This window comes from Arvicanthis niloticus, chromosome 4, assembly GCF_011762505.2.
Source record: "Arvicanthis niloticus isolate mArvNil1 chromosome 4, mArvNil1.pat.X, whole genome shotgun sequence".
Taxonomy (NCBI): domain Eukaryota; kingdom Metazoa; phylum Chordata; class Mammalia; order Rodentia; family Muridae; genus Arvicanthis; species Arvicanthis niloticus.
The window spans coordinates 38,525,029-38,552,140 of record NC_047661.1 but is presented as its reverse complement, the minus strand read 5'-3'; the positions used below and the strand labels follow the sequence as shown (position 1 = coordinate 38,552,140).

At 43.3% G+C, this 27,112-nt stretch overlaps 1 protein-coding gene across 7 annotated transcripts; it reads right to left on the bottom strand.

Annotated features, from left to right (window-relative positions):
* Positions 1-57: 57 nt before the first annotated feature.
* Spart (spartin) lies at positions 58-26,724 on the bottom strand. 7 transcript variants are annotated; one of them, XM_034500024.2, is made up of 10 exons: positions 26,574-26,709; positions 23,295-23,378; positions 20,800-21,605; positions 16,802-16,999; positions 14,206-14,379; positions 12,625-12,748; positions 11,477-11,671; positions 10,732-10,890; positions 10,515-10,605; positions 58-1,966 (listed from the first exon to the last, which is right to left on the bottom strand). In XM_034500024.2, exons 3-10 carry the CDS (start codon positions 21,601-21,603, stop codon positions 1,696-1,698), a joined length of 2,016 nt encoding a protein of 671 aa, XP_034355915.1. In that variant the 5' UTR covers positions 21,604-21,605; positions 23,295-23,378; positions 26,574-26,709; the 3' UTR covers positions 58-1,695. The 7 variants fall into 7 exon arrangements, with proteins under 7 accessions (XP_034355915.1, XP_076788514.1, XP_076788513.1 ...); XM_076932399.1 differs by lacking the exon at positions 26,574-26,709 and adding an exon at positions 26,182-26,503; XM_076932398.1 differs by lacking the exon at positions 26,574-26,709 and adding an exon at positions 26,261-26,503.
* Positions 26,725-27,112: the final 388 nt, after the last annotated feature.

Genomic DNA, 27,112 nt, shown 5'->3' with positions numbered 1-27,112 from the left:
AGAAAGAAATACCCATTAGTTCTGTATTCCTGAAACATAAGTCCAGAGGCCCAGCAATTCAGAAACCATTTTATTCTCAAAGCATATTCATTACCAATTTCAAATGAAATCCATAAGCTAGTTAACTACAGGTTCAGAAATGATTACAATATGGCAAAACTATAAAAACCAACATCAACCTTTTAAAATTAATAGAAATAAAATACCATGTAGTATTTAATTACATTATTTGTAACTCAAAAGAAAATCGGCAAATGTCTGTCTTGTGTTCTGCAAAAGTGGGGACTACCCACCAAAGGGTTCCATATTCCTTACGGTGGCATGGAGAGGATCCTCCCATCACTTCCTGGCTTTTAGTATAAATTCTAATGACTACATGGAGATATATTACACTTAGTAAGTACAATGTTTGTGTTCTAGAAATTTAGGAAAAATTTACAGAAGCAAATATGGAAAAGTGATTTCTTAATGCCAGTAACAATCAATTCAAAGTTTAATAGAATACCAACCATACTTTAGAATTTCCTAGTCTATATCACACTCCTCCCATGAAGCTCACAGAACATGGAGGAAGAGGAGGGGCAGACTGTAAGAGTCAGAAGTCCAGGAGGCATGGATAAACTGACGTCATCTGGATACGACAGGACCCTTCCACTCACAGCAGCCAAGGCCACCGCCACAGGATCAAACCAGTCAACACCCCAGATTGCAGTGGGCAGGGTCTCACAAGCCCCAGCCTAGCTGAGGAGCTATTGACAGTTGATGGCTTCTGGGGAGTGATATGTCACTTTTCTTGAGGAGCATGGTCCCAAGATGGTAGGTGACCAACCTCCAGTGGATGGTCCCACACCCATGAGCAAATGGGCAGCACAAACTGGATTATTTAAAACACACAAAAGAACATGAAGTTGGGAGGAGGGGTAAGGCATGAACCTGGGAGGAGCTGGGGAGTGTGGGGGGATACAATCAAAACACATTTATGCATGTACAAAATTCTCAAAGAATTAATAAAAATCATTCTATCAAAAAATTTCCTAGCCTCAACCTAAAGACTTAAGGAAGCATTTTCTTCAGTTTAAATAACAAGGCCATTTTGGTTTCCTAGTAGGCAGGAGAGCTAGCAAATAAGAGAAACATTACAGAGCTTCAAGGCACTTTCATGGCCAAGCTCTTCCCTGTTTGATGAAGATTTCTAAAACATTATCTGAGAACGAACTTTAAGATCACAGCTTTGATTAGCTTATATGCTGAAAATCCTGTTGGGCATCTCAAAAGATCCACAATTAGTGCAAACGAAGGCATCAACATTAAGTCGTTTTCTGGTGTAACCAGAACTCAGGTGGCTGTGAAATCGTGTGCAGTTTCCTACTTTGCTTTCTGAAGGCTAGCACATATAAAAATAGATTGACATTAGGTTTAAATCACATATATTATAAGCTTTATTTTAACTGCAAAAATATTTTAGCCACATTTAAGGGAAAATAAACTTACTGAGACTACAAACTGCATATGTCTAGAAGCCAGATGTAAGAATACTGATTATTTTCCTTGTAAGTGGATACATGCCCCAAACTTCCAACAGTCATTTTGTAGGAACGAACAGCCAGAAGATGCTGTTCTTCTGTGGAGAATCCACATCCACTCCACACCCTCCATCTGGTAAGGCTTTGGTACAGGTCACTCCCAGGACTCCTGTTATTTGTCTTTCTTTTTTGCCCCTTGCTTCTCTTCCTCCGTCTGTTTTTCCACATCTCTTCTCCCTTCTGTGCTTGTTGCTCCGCCCTGACTGTCCCTCTGAGGGCTCTCAATGATCTGATAGTCCTCAAGGAGAGTGTGTCCTGTCTGCTTGGCAGTTTTCTTCACCATGGCTTTGATGCCGATGTTGTCAATATTGTAGGCAGTGACCCCAACATTGATAGCTGAGTCCACTGCATTATGTGTAGCTTCTCCTGCGTTGTGGCCATACCTTTAAAAAAGATGAAAATGTAATAATAACATTAGAACACACAATATTTCTAAAGAACATTCTTCTGAAATCAGTAGTGGATAAGTTATATGATATCTGTGCCATTTCTTGAAAGCAAAACTGAAGCCTTGGTTTCAATTTAGTTAATAACTGAAGACACAGGAGAGAATAAAAACCACAGCTACAAAGCTGCATTCTCCCTTTTAGCAAAATCTGTGTATGAAGATTAAAGACTAGCTAGAAGAGTAATAAAATGATGAAAAAATTAAGTATATATTAAAGCAAACATTGTTACTCATTTGTTTAAATCTCCATTTCTTGAAGTGACTTCAGGACACAGGACTTCCAGCATCACAAATCCTAACCCACAAGCATCTGATTTGTCTTTCAGCAGGAATACTGTGATGTTCTCCTGGCACCCACCCCGTGCCACTGCCAACTCACTGGCCATCTTGCTGTCTTTAAACCAACAAAGTTCACAGAAGCCATGGCCCTCTGCTCTGTCTGGCCTCTGTCCAGACCTACATGGCTGCCTCACTGCCTTGAGCAGTCACTGCTACCTTCTTAGTATCTAACCTGTTTAGATGGTCTTGGCCCATGCACCCACTTCACTGATAGCCAACTCTATTTTAACTGCCCTTTCTTCCCCCATAGCTTATCATTCTCTATATACCATTAACCGTGTTAATGACAACTACTTGCATCTTTATCTCACTAAAATATAAACCCCACTGCAGAGGGAAATCTTTGCATTGTTCACAAATGTACCCTGCTTCTGAGTGTCTGTCATCCAGACAGTATTTAATGAATGAATGCCACAATCGCTTGTGGCCTCATCTCCCCGCCCCCTCTTCACTTTCCTCCCGTCCCCAGCCCTCCTTCCTGCAGAGCCAGGACTGAGAGTACTCTCGCTCTCTTGCCTTCCACTATTGGGATTACATGCAGATAACCTGTCTCAGAGCCTTCCCTCAGTGTACACAGACACTGTGACACTGCGCAGACACTTGCACACCCATGCTCACCACCACTTTGCATTAGTTAAGTGATCATCACTGAATGGAGAGAGAAGACTGGCTGGATACAGAAAGCTAGTGAACTTCAAACACAACCCAGCTTTTGTGAAACACAGTGGAATGATGCTTCTAGAAGGGAGCGGGCAGAACCAGAGAGGACCATGTTCAGGAGAGAAGCTGGCCTCACAAAGACCATTGTTGAACCGTTCCTCTTACACATGGCATCTTAGAATGAAAAACTGTTTATCAAGGACATGGAAGAGGAGAAGGCAGGCTGGAAGAGCAATATAGGGGTGTGTTATGTGCATGCATGGAAATGTCATAATGAAATTTACTGCTGTGCATAATTAATATACAGCAATAAAATACATAGCGAAATATATGAAAATTAAAAAGCATACAAAGTACTTATTATTGACAATGGTAGTAAGTAACATTGTGTCTCTGAGAGAGTAAATCTGAACTATACAAGGACATCACGATGCACCTCTGCACTGCTTACCCTGTCTTGGTGACAGGCTTTTAGAGCTTTTCTGATCTGCATAAGCAGCAAACAACAGCCAAAGTCAAAGTTCAAATTTCCCTACATAGGAGATCTCATGAGATTTCATAACCTCTCTGCATTTATTACATTGTGTGTGTGTGTGTGTGTGTGTGTGTGCATGCGCTATGAGTGTGACAGGGTCAGAGGACAACTTGCAGGGGTCAGTTGTCTCCTTCCATGATGCACCAAGCTCAGGTTGACAGGCTTGGCACTGAGCAGCAACCCTAGACATTTAATGCAAACACAGATCTGCTTTTGCCTTAAGGAACCCATTGCCAGCTGACTCAAACAGGCTTGCAACCCCCTGGTTTTTCCAACCCCAATGCTCTTAGTTCAAAGTAATCTTACTGTGGCCCTGGATGGCTGCCCTGATTTGTCTTCAGCACAGAATTAGTCATTACAACCACCAGAACCCACTGCCAGCCAAATCTTATCTGAGTAGCGTCCTGGAATTCCTGGAATGGGGACTTTCTTGATAGGGACATGACAGCAAAGCTCCTGTAGCTGCTCTTCTGCAACCTCTCAGCATTGTGAAGGGACGTGGCAGCCAAGAGAACTCTTAGCAGATCCGTAAGTTATGCATCAAAGAATGAGGTGGAAAGCTTTAGCATGGGAAAGTGACCATACTCACTTGACAATGATAATCAGTAAATCTTAAAGCCAAGTCGAAGAAAATTCAAAAAGACCAGAACACATCTCAGAGAATGCTCTCCAGCACTGTGGGGGCCACAGGGAGATGATCCTGAGTTTGGCTCTAGTCCTGTTTTGAAGAACTGGAAATCTTCTAGATGTATAAATGCCCAACTCTGAATGGTCACCCTGGAGAACAGTCCTCCTTAGCAATTTGATGCCTCTTATGACATGGGATATTTCTGTGTGCAATGTACTTCTAAAAGCTACATCAACCTTGATGTGTTGTTTTAAAAAAAGGTGTCTTTGTCTCCAGGCTAAGACAACTGCTACAATGTAGAAAACTCACACCAGGCCCAGAGTCAGGAAATGACATCGGACACTACTGTGCAACTGGCCATATGGCCATATGCCTTTGCCCAACTCTCCCTGTCTTTGCATCTCAATTTCTTTATCTCATAATATGACAAATAATATATGTATTATATCTCAAAACACTTCAAGAATTCCAAAGTGCCAAGCAATACATTTTATATGGCTTTCACTTGCTGTGTTTATTTTTTAAATATGTCCTCACTTATCAGCTTTAATGTCCTCTACACACAATTGTCCTAATAGAAGTCTATTCCTGTCTTCCTAGATAATTAACCATTCAGTCCTTTTCTGTATTTCAACTTAAAATGCACTGCTCAAAACTCCTCAAAACCAAGGATCTGGGTAAGATTATAAAGCTGTTTTGAGTTTTTACTTTTTAGTAAATGGAAGCTTTAGTTACACTTCATGAACAAACCCCACAACTGAAGGGCAACACAAGTGCCTGTGAAGCCATCCTAAGTGACAGGGCCCCATGTGTGACGACAATCAGAATCGATCGGATATACCCAGTGTGCTCACCGACGCCTACAGAGACAGAACACACCAAGGAGTCAAGAGCTTACAGATTAGTGCTTCTGCATGACATCTGTCATCTCAATCAAGTGATGTGCACACCAATACTATGCTCAGAAATAGAGACCTGAAGTATTTAAAGGAGAAACATCTTTTTCTCTTATTTATTGAAAGTAGGAAGGCTGTGGCTAGTTTATGAAGAACTTGTAGGTGAAGCTAAAGAATTTTTTTAAGTTTTTCATGAAAGCAAATGGGGGAAAAATAAGCAAAGGAATGGACTGGCCACGTGCATGTTTCAGCAAATCTCTGACTCCGGTGCAGTCGGAACAGAAGAGCAGACAGAAAACAAGCTGTGCACCGGACAAGAGAGGACAGGGTCTGTCTAAAGGATCACAGGAGAGTGTGGGGTCAAGTCTACAACAGTGTGTAATTGAGTCTGGAGATTAGGGCAAAAAATAGATTTGAAACTTGTTCCTGCACAGGTCTAAATCACACCCACAGGCATAGATGACTGTGATAGTTTTATGTCAACTTGATACAAGGTAGAGACATCTGAGAGGAGAGAAACTCAATTAAGAAAATGCCTTCATAAGACTGGGCTGTAGGCAAGCCTGCGGGGCATTGTCATAAGTAGTGATTAATGTGGGAGGGCCCAACCCCCCATCCCTGGGTCTGGTGGGCTATGGTTCTATAAGAAAGCAGGCTGAGCAAGCCAATAAGTAGCACACTTCCATGGCCTCTGCATCAGCTTCTGCCTCCAGGTTCTGCCTGAGTTCTTGTCCTGACTTCCTTCCATGATGAAAAGCAACATGGAAATGTAAGTCAAATAAACCCTTTCCTTCCCAACTTGCTTTTGGTCATAGTGCTTCATCACAGCAATAGAAACCCAAGACAATGAAATTATCCATGAAACAAGGAGGCTGGACTAAAGTAAGACTAGAAAGAACCGATTTACAATGAGCATAGCTAGAAGACAATGACTCGGGTGGAGGGAGATGTGCAGACTGCTAACCTCTTGGTCTTGTTAAGCAGGAAGTGCTGTGGTAAAGCCAGTCAGGATAGATGACTACACATGCAATTAGACTGTATCTGAAAGAAAATTTTGAAATAGTCCCAAACTAATAAAAGAGCAGGGCCCTGTGATTCCTTTCCCTAACCTAAATAGTTAAAAATGCCTGTCAGCAGGTTTGGGCCCAATTAATTAGTTACAGAAGATGTGGAGTTACAAGACAAAGGCCTATTAAATCATCCAAAGAAACTGACTGACGATGAAAGATAAAAAGGTATACAAGGACATCCTTAGAAGAACAGAGATATGTCCAAATGAGTAATGGGCTATCTGGTATTCCTCCAACACCCGCCCCCTCCCTTGAGGTTTTCTCAAGGTCCAAGAAACTGCAATTTGAGTTTAACTAGATACTATGCTAACTAAGCTTCCGCCTGCAAGAACTGCCCTCTGCCCCATTGACTAGTACAGTCTGCTGATGTAAAACACCAATCATGTGTACCCATGTAAAAATCTCCCACTTTCCCCACCCCTAGCTATAAAAGTCCTAATCCTTAGAGCCTTTGAGTCAGTCCCTCTATCTCCTATGTGAGATATGGCGGTATGGACTGGCCCAGAGCTCTGAGTAAACTGCCTCATGTGTTTGCAGCAAGCTGGTCTCTTGTGAGTCCTTGGGTGAGTGCCATCCTGAGACTTGAGTGGGGTCCCTTGGGGTCCCCTTCTGGGGGGGTCTTAAGCCTTTCATATCCACAAAAATTAGTGGAAAAACAAAACAGCACCTTAACAATGGGTAGAAATCAACAAAGTGAAATTAAGCAGTGTAAAGAAAAGGTCTTAATCATAAACAAAACAGGGATGACCCTAAAACAATACAGGTGCAGGGCTAGAAGGCAACTTCATGGGAGAGCACTGCTTAGCATGGACAGTCTGAGCTCATTCCCAGCATTAAATAAACAAACATGAAAGGTCCGGACCTCAAAGTTTTTCTTTTAAAGTGTCAAATATGATAAAAATCAGTAAAGACTGACTTATGTGTCAGTGTCTTTTGTTCTCTCATCAAGAGCAAAGTTGAGCAGCACAGGAGCAGCGATCCCACAGAACCTGTCCTGTCAGCATGCATCTGAGCACCCAAGTCAGCTCTGCTTACCTTCAGAATATGTTTAGAAAACTGACAAGGCTGTCACTAAAATGAACAGTGATGGGGAGATAAAGGACCTGGAAGTTATATTTACAATTGTTCAAGCACTCAGATAAGAACAAGAGACAGGGGCAACAGTGCTGTTTAGATGCCTGTTCAGATCTGTATTTGACAGAAGAGGACAGTTGCAACTCCTGCGCAGATGTCATGCAGACCTGGTTTCAGAGACTATGACAACTGTCACTGGAGTTAATTCATTACCTCTGGAAATTTAAGAGGAATTTAAATTAAATTTTACTCTAAACAAACAAATACAATCTAGTACCATCTGAGACTAAATTTCTTCCAGGAAAATATTGTTTAAGCTTATTTTCAACAAATCGATATCCAGAGATAAATTCTACAAACAGACCTAACCTGCTGCAATGACATCATTCTCCTTAACAACACAGAGTGGAGCTAAGGAGCCTCGGGCTAAGTGGTGTGAGGGTTACCCAGCCAGGCAGTGCTGCAGCTGAGTTCAGTGGGTTAACATGCTTATTGTTTTCCATTATTCCTGTAGCTTTTCACTTTCCTAGATCTAAAAATGTGAAACCGGAGTGTTAATGTAACTGACAAAAAAATTCTATACACATTCACCTCAAGGCTCAGTGTCCCTGCTCCTCACACCAGCACCAGCAGAGACTGGGTAAGGAAGCTTTGCTAAGGTATTTTTCTTCCCCCCAGGCATAATGCATACGATGTCAGCAGATTTAGAACTCTGGGGGAGAGCAGTGCTTTCCACAGCAGGAAGGACACAGCTTCAGGACACTGAAGTGAGCAGAATACAAACGTATATTCTACTTTCTACAGTGTCAAAACATAAGGAAAATGCTAGATTATCTCCACAGGGGTAAAATCCAAAATATTGGAGGGAAATCTTTAATCCCCCAAGGCCTCTCCCTTCTTCCTAAGATTCTATCAGCATAAATTAAATCACTGTTAAGAACAATCACCCTTACAGTCACAGGTTCAAGGCTGGGCAACTCTGCTTTGTTTATTTGCACTGTGTCTTTGGAGAACAGAATAGAGTGACACTAATACACAGTATCACAGGAGTGAATCCACTCAGAACCATGTTAAAATACCTTGTTCACCACACCAGTCTCCTCCCGAACAATCTATACATAAAGAAAATACAACAGGCACCTTCACTTTCTGTGCTAAGAAATGGTAATCATAATTTACTCTGTATTTGCTTTCAGCATTCTGGTTAAGAATGGCAGCTAAGTTGATCTGTAATGTTCCTTTGATTTGAAGGCACCCCCCCCCCCCCCCACTGAGAGAACAAATCAATCTAGGACGGAAATTAAGTTTAGTACTACTTAAGCCAAAAGCAATCTAAATTATGGTAGGTTAATGGTGCAGAGGTCAGTCCAGAGCACTGAGGTTGTGCACAGCCCTTCAAGGACAGAGGGGAACAGCGCTCTGCCCTGACTGCTGAGCATGGGACCTGGCTTATATCACAGCTCTGCCACTCAGCTAGGGATGGAAACTGTAACACATTTTTAAACTTTTAATGTTTTGGTTTCCTTGTCTATAAAACTGATAGAAATGTAAACCCTGAGCACAGTCCTAATATGTAAGTATGAACTCAAACAGTAGCAATATTAATACATTTTTTGCATGTGCATATCCTGTGCATGTTTGCATTCACATGTGTGTGATGGCATAAAGCTGACAGTCCTTGTTCTCTTTCCACTTGATTAACTGAGGCAGAGTCTCTCACTGAACCCAGAGATCTCCAATTCCATCTTGCTGGACCGAATGGCCTGGAATCCATCTCTGCCTCCCTTGCTAATGCGCTTGGTGTGGCCTTATTGGTTTGGGGTCTGAACTCCAGTTCTCGGGCTTATAAGACAAGAGCTTTATCCTCTGAGCCTCTCTGCAGCCCCACTGGTCCCTCTTCATAAATAAATAGTAAGATTCAAAATAAGCTAAGAAAACAACTCAGGGCCCACTAGATTTGGTTTTTTTAATATCCAGATTTCTCTGATTCAGACAGAAGGAAGGAAGAGAACATGACCAAAAGTATAATCCATGTACATACTTCCTATGCACATGTGAAATGTTACTAAAAAAACCACTATTTTGTACAATGTAATATACACTGATAAAAACCGTAAGTTCAAACAAAGAAGACATCCCAAAAACTGCATTTTAAATTTGTTCTTTAATAACACTGCCAAAGTATTTGTTTCTCAAAAGTAAGTGGAAGCAGGTATACGGTACCACTTTGGCCTAGTTTAAACTTTACTCTGTGTGTAGCTTGTTGGTGACTCAGTAGACTTGTTCCTCTCACCGGTTTGATTCCACAGCTCCACTCCACAGCTGCAGACTGCTAACAAAGACTGCCAACACCAGAGTCCTGAGTAACTTTCTGAGTAACTTCCCCTTTCATGGTTTCTCTAAAGCAGCTAGCCTAACCCCCCAACCCCCACACTAAAGCCCAAATCCCATGGACTTTAATAAAGTTGAAGGCCCTCTTTCCTCTCCTCTATAGAATGTCTCCCCGACCCCAGTGCCGCCTTCTGGCTGAGGCCCAGCTGACGGAAGGCTATCTATGGGGGTCTCCTTTTCTCCATGGGCCTGCAGTGAAATGCCTTCATCTTCCTGTGCTTCGTCATACTGAGCCTACTGTGTCTCACCAGCACACAGCAATCTCTCCTTCCAGTCAAGAAACTTGACACAGATCTCAGGAGCCTCCTGGGACAAAGGCGCCTGGCTATGAGATGGACACAGGCTTTAGGTCACCTGCCAAGGGGATGAGGTCTGACAGCAACCAGTGGGGCACAACACTGAAGTTGCCCTGCTCCAGAGACCTCAAAGCCAAAGTACAAAGAAATCATTCCACCAATTATCAGTTAAGCTGTACACATCCATTCCTATCCTGTCTACTTAATGTATCAAATAGAAGGTAACTGTCTCTCTAGCCCAGTAGCAATGTGCAATGGGAATCCTAACTTAGCCAGGGCACACTAATGAGCTGATGTTAAAGAGGACTCCAACCCAATCAAGTCTTTTTTTCTCCTTCAAGCAAACACTACTATCAAAATTATGTAGTTAAAAATTAAATATATTCTTTGTGTTAATGAACATTTGCAACAATTGGTGGCATAAATCAAAGCCACAGGAGCTCAACCAGTGTACTAAAAATGTACTATTTAGAAAAGAGTGAACGGAAAAATAAGTTTATCAGAAACCTAACTAAGAGAAAGCACATAAATCTCAGCTGTATGGATTGAAGTGATGACACTGGAGACTTATTCTCAAAATGGAACTGTACTTACTTGTATCTGACAGTCTGGACAGTTTCTGCAGACACGTTGTTAACGATGCATTTAGCTGCACATTCCAATCCCTGCCAGACAGTTGAGAATCCTGTAAACATATTTAAAAGTCAGTCTCACATGAAGAGCAAACCTGCCTGAGTTTCTCAGGTAGCCCAGTGCCCACCCAGAAACACAACACAAATGAAAGAACACAATAAACCAGGCCTTTTGTTACCTTGAACACTACTCGCTGCCACAACCATGGCGCCATCCAGGGCAGACTTCCCGTCTTTGTCTCTCTTCAGAGATTCTGGAACGAGTTTGCTTCCATGCTTCTTGACATGTGGAGCAAGTTCTTTTCCAACACAATTCGCTACTGTGCAGACACCATCAACTAAACAAGCATAGAGAAAAGACTCAGAGAAATCACTCCCTTGACTTTAGCACTGCACTGAACAACGTTCTCTTATAGTTTTGGTTGTGAGCCTAGCCTTTAACGGCTGAGCCATCTCTCTAGCCCTGAACAACGTTCTCAAATGGCCACCCACAACTGCTTTTCTGCATGGTGTCACTGTGTCTGTTAGGTGAACCTTGGTGGGCCCTAAAGTGATTTGAAGCTCTGTCTGTAGTGTCTATAGAGACCCTGCCCCTCAGGCAGAGTTCGGTTTAAAAGAAAATCACCCACTTTTATTTTTCTGATTCAAAAAAGACTTAGTGTGAAAAAGATAGTGTTAGTCAATTTAATGGAAATCCACTAAAGATCTATATGACTATATAAAAACAAATTTTAGTGATTGTAAAGTGTCATCTGGGGAGATAGACACCAGGCCCACTGTGTGGCTGGATTGTTTAGCTGTGGGGAGGTGGAGACCCTGAGTCCTTGCCCTTCTTTGTGAGACTGAGCAATTTATGCAAATATTTAACCTGATGTGGATTAGCAGCACATTTCTAGCTCAGCCTGGAGGGAGCACAGCACTTACCCAGGAGCTGACTGACTTTAGCTGCTCCTCCAGTTGCCTGCTTTGCTATGTAGAGACCCCTGGTGACAGCTGGACTCACTTCCACTGGCTTTTCCTCTGGCTGAATGCGCTCTCTGAGTTTAGAAGCACCCTTTTGAATTGCTTTGCCAGTAAATTCAGCACCTTTGACTAAACCCCAGCTCACCCAGGAAGCACCTTTTAAAAAAGGGAAGTTCAAAATTACAGAGATTAAGGTTAAGTGTATCTTTAAATCCTTTAATTACATCAGCAGAAAACAAGAGTTCAGTAGTAGATCCTAGGAAAAACATATATGTATACATACAAATAAATAAATCTTTTTTATGTGTGTTGAGTTCCTGACTTAGAGGTTGAAAAGTTTGAAAAAAAAAATAAGCCTGAATTTGAAGAACTGAGAAATCACAAAATAAAAGGCAATAAACAAGTGGGTCTATAGTTAGGATTATAAGAAACAAAATCCAGAGAGGAATATTCCTTTGTGTAGCGGGAGAAAGTTAATACACTTCTAATGATAAACAGCGAGCAGTTATTCTTTCTCTTGGGAGGAATCTTAGATGGTGCTGCTGTAATAAACACTGCAAAGTTGTAGATGATAAACAACAGAGATTCATTTCTTGTGGCAAGTGCAGGTAGATGGATCCTGGGGACCACTTCCAGGTTCACTGAACACCAGAGGAAGCAAGGCAACCTCCTGGGCCCTTCAAGGAAGGAATTGTCTTGTTCACAAAATCTCCTCCCTCACAAACCAGTTGTTGCTCAAAGACTTCACCTTCTAATCTTGTGACCTTTGGGGTTGACACTTCAACACGGGGATCTTAGAGGACACAAAGTCCAGAACACAGCACTGGAGGGAAGGAGAGGAAGGATGAGAACTCATGGGACACAATCATGATTTATGCTCACAGCTCCTCAATAGCCGAGGAGCCCTGGAAGAACACACATTTACACAGCATGTGTGACCTCCTGAGAAGTCCAGTCCTCTCCCCATCAGAATTTCTAAATCAGTTATTTAAAACATAAATTTATAAGCAATATTGTTACTAGTTCAAGGTCCGACCCATGGGGGTTGACAAGCAACTCTGGGACATCTGACAGAATGTTGTGGGGGTTGACAAGCAGTCCTGGGATACCTGACAGAATGTTGTGGGCCACTTTCTCACTCCATTCAGGCAGTTCTTTCGACTTTTCTTCTGAACTCGGCTCACAGGGCACAATCTGGCTCAGATTAACTTCTTCACTTGAAGAATCTTTGGTCTAAACAGTAAATATGTTTCAAAACGTAAAGGTTAGTGAAGTACAAAGGAAAGAAACTGAAAGCATCTTATGATAAAATATCAACAAACACTAGCTGAAGTTAGTGAAAAAAAAATCCACTATCAATAAAAAAAAATGTAAAACCAGAATTGCCACAAAACTGGAAAGGATCAGTTCCTCGGATGGGCTCTGAGTAGAAATACAAATCCACCACTGCAGCCACCGGATCATAATCAAACTGTATTCTCCTCCAGCCATGACTCACGTCAGAGTTCACCCTTCAAAGCTGCATGTATATGGTACTTCCAGATTAACAGATTAAAGGACTCAGCCAGTAAAGAAGGATGGAGTAAGTAAACTGGTTGTGATAGAAGAAAAAGTCCAATTTGAAACCTGAATATCCAGATACACAATGACTGGCCATTCCACTTACATGGAAACAGCAGCACTCACTAGACAACTGCCAGGACTTTAGCCAACACCCAAACTCAAAGCCAAATTCCTATTTTCTAAGAACATAGACCTCAAAGTGTTATAACTTGAAAAAAGCCAAAGGTTTTATGTGCCCAACAGATGACAGAGAATGTGACTTAAAATACAGAGATAAGCAGAGGACTGTCTGTGGATTCACATGCTAAGAAGAGCAAACTCTTGTCTATGGGAGAAAAGCTTCCTGTCAGTAAATGCAAAGATAATCTGGGTGCAACATTTGCATTGCTAGGGCCAATGTCTCTAATATATAAATAACCCTGGAGACTGAGAAGGACTAACAGCCCAATAGTACAAGTGGGTGAAGGAGGGGAACACACAGTACAGAGCATCCAACCTCATCCAAAACAAAATGAATGTAAACTACAAGATTCTAGATATAAAAACCAAACACTGACCACCCACTCTTGCCCAGGCCATGTGGAAGTGAGTATGGAGTGCCCCTAACTGCATGGGGTCCAGTGGATACCTGGTCACAGGCAGTGCTCAGTCCTGAAAATATTAGGACTAAGTTTCTTCATGTGTATGATATATAATCTATATGATAAAATATTATTAGAGATGTCAACAGGGAGCGAATGCTTCACAGGAACAAAAGTAGAATGACTTTTTCTTCTTCTCAGTTTCAGACAATCCATTCTTCATTTATTACTTATTGGAGGAAGGAGTATAGCCCCAGAGCAAGCTCTCAGCCAACAAGCCAAAGAACCATAAAAAAAAAAAAAAAAAAAAAAAAAAAAAAAAAAAAAAAAAAAAAAAAGTATGTGGTCCTTACTATAAAAATAAAAGTCTTTTGAAAAACTGAAGAAGAGTCCATCCTCAAATACTCAAATACAAGGTCTCTCTCAAAGCAGTGTGAGCACAAATGTGTGGTGACCCTAGTTGTGGCTGTGACCTGTTTGTGACATGCTCTAGTGGTGTGTGGCCATCAGACAGGGGGCACACTTCCCGCTGCTTCTTTAACTTGCCTTTTTCCCACGCTTTCCTTTATGGCGGGCATCCTTGCTGCCTTGGTCTATTGAAGAATCTGAAGAACTTGACCGCCTGACATCGGTGCCAGAAGCTTCCTTTGGTGGTTCCGAGGGGCGACTTGCTCTCCCAGGGATTTGGAATTCATCTTCGTCTTCTCTACTCCAATTGGCCTAGAGCATAAAGGACTAAGCTTAGCTCAGCTGGCCTCTGCAGGACACTCCTCCAGACATACCATTCCTTGTACTCATGGCACACATGTTCAAATACCAGTGTGTCTGACTGCATGGAGAACTACTGTTGCCATGCTTTGTGAGTGTGTGTGTGTACATGCACACATATGTGTTTGTACAGCCATATGTGCTGATGCCATGAAATACATATACTAGTTACAGGACAGTCTTGGGTGTTGGTCCTCACCTGCAAACCACTGTTATTTGAGAGGATCTCATGGCTTCTGTTTGGCCAGGCATACTTTGGGTTCATGGAGATTTTCCTACCTCTGCCTCCCAGGTCCAATAGGGCTGTGCTGGGCTTACAGATGCTGCTGCTACTGTATGGGGCTTTTAGCAAGATGAGAATGTGTTCAAAGGCAAAGAATGAAGACAGCATGCATAACTGCACCGTTAGGCACCAAGTGTCTGCATTTAATGCCACGGGCACCATTGTGTCCCATATTCTGCTGTGTGAGCAAATGCTTCAATGCAAAAATCAGGGCCAATACTTCTAGTTTACAAGTGACATTTTGGAACAGCACAGAGCCAAAAATAAAATAGAACCAAAGATTAAAATTAAATGGAACAGCTTCCTGCAACCCTGGAGTCTACTTAATTTCTTTCCCAAGGCCTGACAGAGCTAAGGGCAAAGTGTTCTGTACTAAGTCAGTGAGCACCTGCAAGTTACTGCAGTGAGCATGGTGGTTACTCTGTCAGCCTCATAGGATGTAAATCCTTCAAGGAGACAAGTCTCTGGGCACAGGTATGAGGTGTTAGTGGATACATTAATGGAGGCTGGGAAAGCCACTTGAAATGGGGCCACAGCATCCCATGCTCTGGAGTCCAGGACTGAAAAAAAGGAGAGGGCTCTGAGTGGCAGCATCCATCTCTCTCTGCTTCCTGACTGGGAAGGTAGCATGACCAGCTGCCGCACACTCTGCTGCCATGCTCCCCAAACCCCAGCCCACAGTGGACTACACTCTCCACCTGTGAGCCAAAATAAACCTTTCCTCCTATAAGCCGCTTTTGTCAGGAGTTGCAGCAACAAGAAACAAACACAGCAAGTAAGCATGGAACTGGGATGTGCCCGGTCCACTCAACCATGTCCCAACCTTTACACACTCCTTCCTATGGACACACAAGGCAGGGCCATACTACATAGAGATTATGTGTTATGCACATACACAGAAACACCTACATATGACTACATAGCTGTGATATCTTTATATTAGCCTGTTCTTGCTCTTGGCACCCTGCCATTTATCAGTTTAACTGGTTGATAAGCGTCCATGCTTGATGACTAAAAAAAGAACAAAAGATCAATACTCATAGTGTTTAAAAAAAAAATTAAAGGAAACTTTATTATACTCACTGAGCCCAACATTTTGGCAGACAAAAACACAGACAGGGCAATCAGGCTAAGTAAAGAGGGTTTGCAGGCTGAATTCCATGGCTTGCTTGTGAAGTGTCCCCCAAAGGCTCCCGTGCTGAAGGCTTTGGCAGGCTCCAGTGGATGGGTCCTGTCACTCACGGGACTTGCTTGTGAGGGTGCTGACATAAGTCAATGGAGTCATGTGCTGACAGACAGGTAACTGAATGGACTATTGGGACCTGGTAGAAACTGGAAGGCAGGCCTGATTGAAGGACGAGAACCCCTAGGGGGTGTTCATTTGAAGGAAGAATCTAGTCCCTGGCTTCTTCCTGTGTCTGTGTCTGTGTCTGTGTCACTCTCCCTTCTTGCCTTCCTCAAACCCCACTTCATAGCTGACATCAGTGTTCCTCTGCCATGACCCCCTGTCATGCCTCTGCCTTGTCACAGATCTACAAGTCTGCACCAGCAGGTATGGACTAAACTCCTTGGAAACATTAACCTAAGTACCTAATTAATGCTTCCTCCTCTGGTGACAAAAAGCTACCACTCACAATGAACACATTGCTTTTTATTTGGCCTTTATTCTCCAAGAGATTAAACATCCTTCTGTCCACCTGAAATACCATCAGATATGTAAAATGTCCAAACCTACTAAAACAGAATTATCTTCAGAATTTTATACCTTAGGCCAATCTCACTGTAAACAGGGTCAAACAAACAGGCATCCTTTCCTGGGTGTGGCCACCTGATAGCTGTCAAATGAGAACTTCAGTTCATCCCACTGCCCTGTGGGGTGGACATTATCACTGACCCCATGTTTTCATTAGAAAACTACAGGCAGAGCAGGTCAGTAACAGCTGAGAATAATAGTTACTATACCGAAAATTTACCTCCAGAACAACCAATGGCAGCCAATTCTCATCACCATGTCATGAAGAAAATCTCCTCACAGCTTTGAAAGCAGTGGCACTCACAGTCAAGTTTGTTTTACCTAGAAATCCAGGTTACCTGGAGCCGAAGGTCAGACATCTGTCTCAACAGATCTTCAAACAGCTCTCTGTCATCTTCTGGGAGCTCAGATGAAAGAACAACCCCTACGAAGCACCCAGCAGCTTGTAGCATGGTGTCTGGAAACATGTAGGCTCCCACAGTGCACTTCAGAACGGGTGACCTATCAGGAACTAGAGGGTATAACCAGTCACACACCTGCAAGAGTCAGATGGACACAGAAATCAATGAATGGAGCTCCATGAAATTGTCACATAAAAGCAAATATGTCAGTTTGATGCATGCTAAAGGTTTTACAGACTGACTATCAGAGGTCCAATTTACCTACACCATCTTCTATCTTGATCTTCCTGCATTAAAAACTGTTGCAAATGCTCCACTGACAATAGTCTTACAGCCTTAAGTGGTCCTGAGTTTGACATAACGATGATGCTAGCTTTAAATAAAAGATGGTTAGCATAAAATGGGGGCTGATTATTCTCATTAGACCCCTTTGTAGCACTAAATTATTTTCTAGTAAAATACTGGACAATATTCATGTAATCCTGACAGCATTCTATCAAGCTGACTAGCAGTTTTTACTTTTAAATGGTAAAACTATAAAACTGTATGTATTAAGAGGACAAACAGTAATATTTTGATGAATGCATATATATCAGAATGTTTAAAGCAAGTTAAACATATTATCTCTTCATAAACCCATTATTTCTTCATAGTGAAAACCCAAAAGCACAGCTGGTCATTGCTAACTAACTTAGTATCCACCGATTAACCCTTCTACTTCAACCACGTCTCGGCCTCAGTAACCATCACTGATTGCACTCTCAGCCTTTAGCTCCTTTAGATCGTGTGCTATCTGGCTGTGTCAGGCTATTTCCCTTCACAGTTGCATCTGTGGTGCACAGTGTCCCACCGCATTCTCCATCCACTCATCCTACGAACATTAGGTCATTTCCATTGTGAAAATGTTGAATCACAGTCATTTTATCACAAAAACTGGGACAGAGCCAGGTCACGTAAGTTTCTCAGTACTGACAACTAGAAAGTGTACTTTGTACCTGAGCACATACTTTGTCAGAGATGCAGAGTGATTATTTAATTAGGTTTTGCTTTTGCTAATGCCCAGAGAACCTGATGTGTGTGTCACTAATTGTGACACTGTGGTACCACCTGGAGAGGTCAGTTTGTCCCAACAATCAGACTTAAGCTCATATCCTGGCTATCCAAATCAGAATTCCCAAATGAATCAATTTCTCATATATTATAACCCTGTAGCAACTGAAATATAACCATCCCAACCTTAGAACACTGCCTACCATAAGTAAACCCGAGGGATCGTCTATTGAAACAGGCAAAACTCAGATAGCTCAGCCCGTTTCTGACCAGCAGAAGATAAATGCGGACGGCAGCACTCAGGGCTGGCTCCTGGTGAGTGCCTGATGAGCACTGTCACATTCTTTTTTTTAATGAATGGATTTTCTTCTCTATCTCAACAGCCATTCAGGGAGATTGGAATACAGCTAACTACAATATTTTGTAGAGTATAAGTGGTGCCAGAGACAAAACAGAACAAAAAGCCCAGTGGTTAATTAATATGTATTAGAAAATCTGCCTGTTGAACATACCCTACTCTCAGGTCCTAAATATACTAACAATGACTTTTAGAGCACAGTTTACCTAATGTCTACTAGATGGCTGTGCTGTTACTGCCTATTTTGTTGTTGTTTGCTTGTTTTGTTTTTTAGGATAGATTCAGGAGACATGCGTTAACTCCTTATGAGAGCAGTGCTGCAAATAGCTAGTATTTGAGTGATGGCCGATTAAACTTGGGGTGCAATTCTACTTATTTAGGACCCAAAACAAAGTATATAACAGGTCAAAAGCCAAATTAAATAAATGAAGACAAGACAAACTGCGGGTGGAGCCAAAGCAACTCCACAGCTGAGATCTGGCAGCCAAGGGCAGTCTTTCTGGTACCCAATTCTGGCTCTTCCAGTTTCGAGAACCCAGAGTTCTTATAGCCATGACTATGCAATACTATTACCAAACTGGCAGAAACTCTTAGCAATCCCTTCCCTTCCCTCAGTAAAGAGCCCTGTAAAACTTAAGATAACCAAGTCAGTCAGTTCTTGTCCACTAATGAATCTTTCAGCTGTGCCCAAGAATCTGTTTTCCACGCCTCTCATAAGCTTCTAACTGTTATTAAATGACTTTCAAGTTGGCTCCCATAAGAACCAGGGCAAAGTAGCATTAGAAGGACTGCAGCAGGCCAATGTCTAGCTAAATTACCTTATCTGAGGCTGAGTACAGGTAACTGCTTTGTTTAAACATAAATCCATTGAATGTACACTGTGACCCAGTTTCAAAAGCCCATCTCTCTGCACCTTTGCCCAACCTTTTCACTTCAGACTGTTGCTGGTCTGTACCCTGAGAAGATCCCACTGAACTCAACACACTAATTAGTCTTTACTCTTGGACAAACTGCATCTGCAAAGCAACCCTCTAGGCCAGGGCTTCTGAACCTTGTCCTGACTGAGGTTTAGGGACAGAACATTTTCCTCTTGATGGGCTGCACCCTGTGGTCATCTAGCAGTTTCTCTGACCACTTTATCTAATACACCAGTAATAACCACTCTCAGCTGTTGTACTGGCTGGTTTTGTGCGTCAACTTGACAAGGGCTAGAGTCATCAGGGAGGAAGGAGCCTCAGCTGAGGAAATACCTTCACGAGATCCAGCTGTAAGGCATTTTCTCAACTAGTGACCAATGGGCAAGGGCTTAGCTCATGAAGGGTGGCGGCATCTATAGGCTGGTGGTGCCAGGTTCAAGAAAGGAGGCTGAGCAAGCCATGGGAAGCAAGCCAGTAGCAGCTTCCCGCCATGGCCTCTGCATCAGCTCCTGCCTCCAAGTTCCTGCCCTGTTTGAGTTACTGTCCTGACTTCTTCCAATGATTGACTGATCTGGAAGTGTAAGCTAAATTAACCTATTCCTCCCCATCCCGAATTTGGGGCATGGTGTTTGGTTGTAGTTATAGAGACCTAGATTAGACAGCTGTGATGGAAACAGGTTCACACTGTCACGTAATCTCTCAAGGGGCAAAACTGCCGTTGGCTGAGTGTTTCTAGGCCGGCTCAGAACTTCGGTTGGGTCTTGAAAACATGTGTGGGTATTCAGTTACATATTCAAATGTAGCACATAAATTCCCTTTGAAGTTTAAGTAACATTTCTTCTTCAGATAAAAAAAAAAAATTGTTCTCTTGGGTCCTAAAATCAATCACAAATAACACCAAACTAGATTTTCTGTAGTAAGAATTTTAGAGCCTTAGGTTCTTTAAAAAACACAAAAATACTACAGGAATATGTATTGTTTTAATCCCAGGTGTGGGACCTGGGGTTGCTTCAATGCAACTGATGATTTGCCTCTTGCTCTAGCTGCAGAGAGTCAGTGGGATGTTGGACTTCTGGGAACTTTTCAGAGGGTACATAAATGTTGGAGGCCCGAGAGGTGGGGTTGGTGGTTAGTAGTCTTTCAGGGGGGTTGGTGGAGGTTTGTTAATCGTCAGTGCTCAAAAAAGAAACAAGAAGAAAGAAATCAGATTCAGGGATTTCTCTCTCTCTCTCTCTCTCTCTCTCTCTCTTTCTCTTTCTCTCTCCCTCCTCTTCTTCCTCTTCCTCCTTTCTTCTTTTATCTATTTATCTATCTATCTATCTATCTATCTATCTATCTATCTATCTATCTATCTATCTATGGAGTGAACCAGGAGATATAAAGGGTAGAGAAAGTGTAGGAAAGCCCACAAAGTAGCAAAGACCAGCTACAATTTTCTATCATTAAAAACAAAATAAATCCCAGCAAACACAAACATGGATGTGTTCAGAACCCAGTAGAATCATTTTTTCTTGTGCTCGTATCCTGGACATGGTATATATATCAACAAATGAAAATGAAACATTCCATCCACTTTTCGGCTTATGCTCATGTTGTTTTGAAGGGCTTACCTGGAGAAATCCAGGAGGGCGGTTCAGAACTGTATCCAGAGAATTATCCAAGAACCTCACAATCCGCAGGTACCCGGGGTATGAGGGAGCACTAACCTCTCCCGCCGGGTTTACAAAAAAGATCTGCACTCCGTTTGGTATCAAGATCAGCTCATCTGCATCAAGCCCCAAGGTCTCAAGTGGGGGCGGTTGGGAACGGTTCCTATAGAAGTCTTCTCCCACAGATGAAAACTCCCCAGAATCTGTTCCATAGGAAACAGTGTAGTGGCCCTCAGCGGCCTGTGGGGTGTAGGCTGGTGGCGCTTCAGCGGGGCAGCTGGATGATGATAAGGGCAGAGCAGAAGGCGCAGCGCTCGGTCCGGCAACTGCAGCTGAGGCGCTTCCATCCACTTCAGCGTGCTGGGGGTCTGAACTAACAGACTCTGGGGACTTCTTGCTCGTGTCTTTTGGAGGGAACTCTGGGTATAACTTGGGCACATCCTGAAGGTCATTCCGTAGAGAAGTGGCAAGGCCCTTCTCCAGGATCTCTAGCCTGGTGCGGACGTTCTGAAGCGTTTCCTTCATTTTCTGTTGCATCTGCCTGGCAGACTCCCATGCAGGGCCTGTGTGCCCTGGCTCTGCTGCGGAGATGCTGATGCCCCTAAGCAAGTGTCCTATTCCTTGCTTGTAATAGTTCTTTGCTTCTTCCTTCTGCCCCAACTCGTCCGTGTTCAGTCCTTTATTAACAAACATAAAGGCCTTCTCGTATGCTTCCTTGATGATCTTAATTTCAGCAGGTTCTCCATTTCCCGGCTGTCTCTCCATCTCTGCAAGACAAGAAACAACACCTGCAATTACCCAGCTAGCTCTCTTTATACTTCGCCCTCTTTCCAATGAGAATATATTTTAAGGACAGGGGCCTGACTCTCTTCCTATTCATTGATTCCCAATCCTTAAAGAAAGTACCCAATAAATACTTGGTGAGTTGATAAATGTTATTGGTAATAGTAAAGAGGGCTGGAGAGGTGGCTCGGAAGTCAGCTCCAATCGCCAGGTCCTCTTAGTGAATGCTAACCCCAGCCAGGAGGTGGATCCCTGGAACTCACTGGCAGGCTGGTAGTCTACCTCCTCAGCTCCAGGACAGTTATAGAGCCTATCTCAAACCAAACCAAACCACGTGGTGACTCCTGATGAACATCACCACCCACAGCTGACCTCTGGCCTCCAATGCATGCATGCATGCACCATAAGAAAAAAAAAAGCAACAGAATATTCCATAAAATAAAGATATGCATGTGCCCAAAAGGACATACACCCCATCCCCAGAAAAAATAAATTAAGCTTTTAGAAATTACACCTAAAATAGCTTAGAAGGTGAACTCGATAGAGAGAGAAAGAGTTTATAAAGTTAAGAGAAAATGCCCAGAATGTAGAGCAATGAAATAAAGGAATGAACAACAGAAAAATAAGTATAAAATTAGGACTTGTTCTAGCAGGCCCAATGTGAATTCTAAAATGCTCTGAAATGAAGAATTAGAGAAAAAATGATGGACAGAAGAGTAACCGGGCTAACTCACAGATAGCAGATAAATCCAAAAACAGAAGCACAACTTCCCAGGTTTAAACAGATCTGACAGAGGCTGGAGAGCAGGCTGCAGTGCCAGGCAGACCTCAGGACAGTGCCCTGCACACTTCAGGCTTCCTATCCTCTGACCTGGTGAGTGGAATCTCTGACAGAGGCTGGAGAGCAGGCTGCAGTGCCAGGCAGACCTCAGGGCAGTGCCCTGCACACTTCAGGCTTCCTATCCTCTGACCTGGTGAGTGGAATCTCTGACAGAGGCTGGAGAGCAGGCTGCAGTGCCAGGCAGACCTCAGGACAGTGCCCTGCACACTTCAGGCTTCCTATCCTCTGACCTGGTGAGTGGAATCGCAAGCCTAAGTTCGAATTCTCAGGGTAGTTACAAAGTGACAGATCTACATTGGAAGACAACTCAGAAAGCATTCAGGTAACAGAAACTGACAGTGTCTGGTGTGTTCCTAAGTTTTAGGAAAGACTTACACAATCCTGGGAGAATTCAGGGTTTAATTAATAAAAATGAAAAACTACAGAGATAAAATTCAAGACAATTAGGAACTCCAGGGAAAAACAAATGCCAAACAAAACCAAGAAAGTAATCAGGGAATAACCTGTTTCAGTTTTATTTTAGTGCCATAATATTAAAAACAGTGGATCTTGATGTTAGCACAATGGCACACTAAACCGTCCTGAGAGAACAGGATGGTGGATGGAAAGTTTGTGCAAGGATGAAGGAGCCAAAAACCTCATCTTTACCAGTCAACTGCAGTGCCCAAGACTGCACAGCACAAAGTAACAACGTTAGTATACTGCTGAGAGATAGGAAACACCAAGAATTGGGTCAGAAAACTGATCCAAGCTGCCTTCGGAAGGAAAGGAGACAGGTTGGCTTACAAAGGTAGTTAATTCTTTATGTATATGGTGAAGCTAAATTACTTACTTTACAAAATAAATGAAAAGTTCAGTCTTGTCCAGAAAGATTACACTGGAGGCCACAAAATTAATTTTTATTTTCCAGGAACCACTAACAAAGTAAAAGGAAACAGGTGAAATTTCAATGGCAGTTTTTATTTACCTAATATAGCCACACTGTTATTCTGACTTGTAACCAGTATAAAAATGATTTGTGAATATTTTGTTTTTCTTTGTCCTACAAAGACACCCTACACTGTACTTAACAAGTCCAATATATCCCACAGCTAACAGTCAGTTGTCAAGTGTGTCCCTACTGGTCACTGTGGACTTCTTACAGCTTCTCAGGACAGGAAATAAAAATCAAGGGACAGAAGAGTGTTTCTATAACTTTCGACACATTGAAGGCACCACAGACTTTGGTAGTCAGACTTCCTTGAACTGAAAAACAGGCCAATAGATGGCCCTATCACACAGCAACTTTACGATCGTGGACAAAACAAACTCGATCCCCAATTCAGGAACTAGGGTATACAAGTAGCAATATAAAAACCCACATTTGCCCTCCCCTGGGGTCATTGCTGACACACCTTCCCTGGGATTCTATTCTGCTGTGTCATCATAATGCCTCAGGCTTCACAGATCCCCACCTCTTTGTTCCTCTTCATCCTCTTGGGGCACAAGAAAACATGAACTCAAAAATGTACAACCTTCTGACAGTGTCATCTATCTAGTGCTGGGCTGTAGCCGTGGCTCTGCTGGACTTCATGTGGTTTCTGGGAAGCAGGCTGGGCTAGTGTCCTTAGAATAAACAGTGAACCAAGCAGTACCCAGGCATATCTCTAAGAAAAACTGTTTACCATGTCTTGAAAAGACTGAAAAGTGAATGATTTCATATGCTTTAATTCTCAGTGTTGGGAGCAAGTCTTTGGCGTGCCAATCTGAAGTACTAAATAAACAGTGCTTTCATTAGCTTAATAGTCCAATCATCAAATCATGAACCAATACCTGCTCTAGATAACAAGGGTGGACTTTTAAACATTCTCGATCTCTTGGCCTCTCTGTCTCTCTGCCTCTCCCTCCTCCAGCCCCCTCCTCATTTGTGTACACAGATCTCTGTACATGAAATGTTGACAGAGACATGTCTTGGGGCCTGGGAAGGTCAGAGAACAACTGGATGTGTGTCCTGATCTTTCACCATGTCTGAAACAGGGTCTTTTGCTGTTTTTTTTTTGTTTGTTTGTTTGTTTGTTTGTTTGTTTTCAAGTTTGGTAGATAAGGCTAGCTTCTGGGGAGTCTCCTGTCTCTGCCTCCCATCTCCCAATATGAGGGCAGAGATTATAGCTTCATACAGGTTTGGGAGGGGAGGGGGATTTGAACTCAGGTCCTCAGGGTTAGTCTCCTTACTCCTGTTTCAATTTTCTAGTACAAGATTTAAGAAACACCTACTTTAAACACAGCTACATATGTGGTTCACTCTGCACCAGAAGAAATAAAGTTCTGATTAAAAATACTTGGAAGCTCAGTTCTATTCCATGACAGAGAAAGTAGCAAATAATTGTGCTTACAGAGAAACAGCCAGCAACAGGAGTTCTGCATGCTTGGTCTGTTACAAAAAGGGGGAATGGGAAGGGTTTGTTATTCAAATTATACACTGACAAGTTAACATTTATAGGGTACAAAGTGATAGTAAAGTCTGATTTCTGAACTATTCTAATTTTTAATATTTGTCTTTACTATTTTTAATTATGCATATGTGTGGGGGGGGGGCTATGTGCACCTGAATGTAGGGACCCAGTGAAGCTGGGATTAGAGGCAGTCATGGTACAGAACTGGGCACTGGGAACTGACTGGGGTGCTCTCCAAGTGCAGTACCTGTTAACTGCTGAGCCATCTCTCCAGCCCCATTATTCTTTTTTTAAAATAAAATATAGAATGATGAAATAAAGCTAATTAACTTGCTCATCATCCAGATATAACATATTTTTAAAACATGAAGGCAGCTGAGACTCATCTATCGCTGACCTGTACAATATTCTATGATTAGCTATACTGAGCAGACTGTACTAAGCTCCAAAAGCTATATCCCTTACTCTTCCTATCTGGGTAGGGAACATGGGAGATTGAGAGCATCAGAGAGAGTTTTAAGGTCTCTGTTAACTCCTGTACCATCCCACCAATTCTCGATTGCTAGGGAACTGTGTGTTTCAGATAGCACTGCGCACAGCGTGTGGGCAGCAAACCACATTCCACATACTACAGAGGTTTCCCGTTTCAAACACGTCTTCCACAAACACAATTAAGACCATCAGGAAGGCGCAGGAACCAAGACTAGTTCCCTCAGAACTAGGAGCCTTCGTCTACTGCCGCGTTATTCACTTAATTGCTTCTGTAAAATTTAAAACATTTGCTAAATTCTTAGATATCCAAGGTCATTTCATCGATTAAAAAAAAAAAAAAAAAAACCGTTACGTTTATAACACAACAAAGCAAACCTCGAGGATCCTTAAGCAATACCACAACCATGGTGTTGGAATAACGGGACCAGCCGTACACTCGCGCAATAAAGTAGCGTCACAAAACCACGCACATTCCCAGAGAAAACTTTCCCAGACATAAAGTTAGGCCTCAGGGGTCCTCTGAGATGCTGGAAGCCAGTAAACACGTATTCCAGTTAACAAATGCGCATGCCATTCATTGCCAGTGTTGTGGCTCCCGGCGCTTTCATCCGCCCAACGCTAGACAGGCTGTAGAGGAGCAAGAAAGCCAGTAGGGTTTGGAGAGGGAACCGTGGAGGACGCACACTAGGGATCACCAGAGATCAGGGATGGGAGGATCCGAACCAGGGATTCAGAACCAGGGGACCAGAAACAGAACTCAACCCGGGGACAAGGATCAGGGGCAGGTACACGCACACCAAGGATGCCTGGGGGCTCAGGGTTGAAGGACCAGCGCCAGGGGATGAGCAGGAACCAAGGATGGGAAGACCCGCACCAGGAATGTGCGGGTTCCTGGGGCAGGAGAGTCTAGGACCTGAGCGCCGCTCCCCGGGCTAGAGCTGTAGGAGGTGAAGGGTGGGCGAAGGCTCCTTCAGTACTAGCTGGAATACCCTCAACAGGACTTCTGGAAACTTCTTTGGCAGAAGGGCTCCCAGCAAGATGCCGCCGGGGCCCGGGCCGCAGCCCCCATCCCCGCTGTGCGTCCCGGGGTGGGCCCGGCTCACAAAGCCTCGCGTGACGCCCTCTGGGTCCGGCCCCGCCCACGCGTCACCACACCGGCGCGGAGCTGTGCTTCTGCCCACTCTGACCTTCCAAAGGCGCACGGGAGGCCGGCGGTCCGCTCCGAGCCCGAGAGCCCACGGAGAGCGCGCAGCTGCAGGTCCCAGACACCCTCCGGCCTCAGCCAGGCCCAGGCCACGTCGGACCGCGCCTGCGCACTCCGTACTGGCCGCCCTGGGGCCGCTGAAGGGACCCGCAGTGCCACGGCAATGACAGCTTCCGGCCGCCAGGGGGCGACCTGGGCCGAGCACTGAGGACCGGGAGACCAGAGGTTGACTGGAACCCTGGACAGACCTTACCTTACCTGTGTAAAGTGTTATATCTGTGACATAAAAACAAAACAAAACAAGCAAAAACCCCACAAGGCTGGTGGCTGGAGAGATGGCTCAGCAGTGGAGAAGAGGTCATTATTTATTTGTCTCTATAACACATAAAGAACACACCATAATAGTTTATGAATGCAACAATTAAAAGTGAATAAAGGATTTGAGTAGATCCTTCAGACAAGATATACAGACCACCAGAAAGCATATTAAAAGATGATTAATGTCATGAGTCTTCAGGCTAA

Excerpts from the sequence above, each read along its gene's own strand:
- Spart (XM_034500026.2), bottom strand. The coding sequence starts at position 21,603 with ATGGAGAGACAGCCGGGAAATGGAGAACCTGCTGAAATTAAGATCATC. Across the intron at positions 14,380-16,801 it reads TGTCTGACCTTCGGCTCCAG|GCCAATTGGAGTAGAGAAGA; the intron begins GTAACCTGGATT and ends TTTATGCTCTAG. Across the intron at positions 11,672-12,624 it reads GGCCCACAACATTCTGTCAG|GTGCTTCCTGGGTGAGCTGG; the intron begins GTATCCCAGGAC and ends CTTTTTTAAAAG.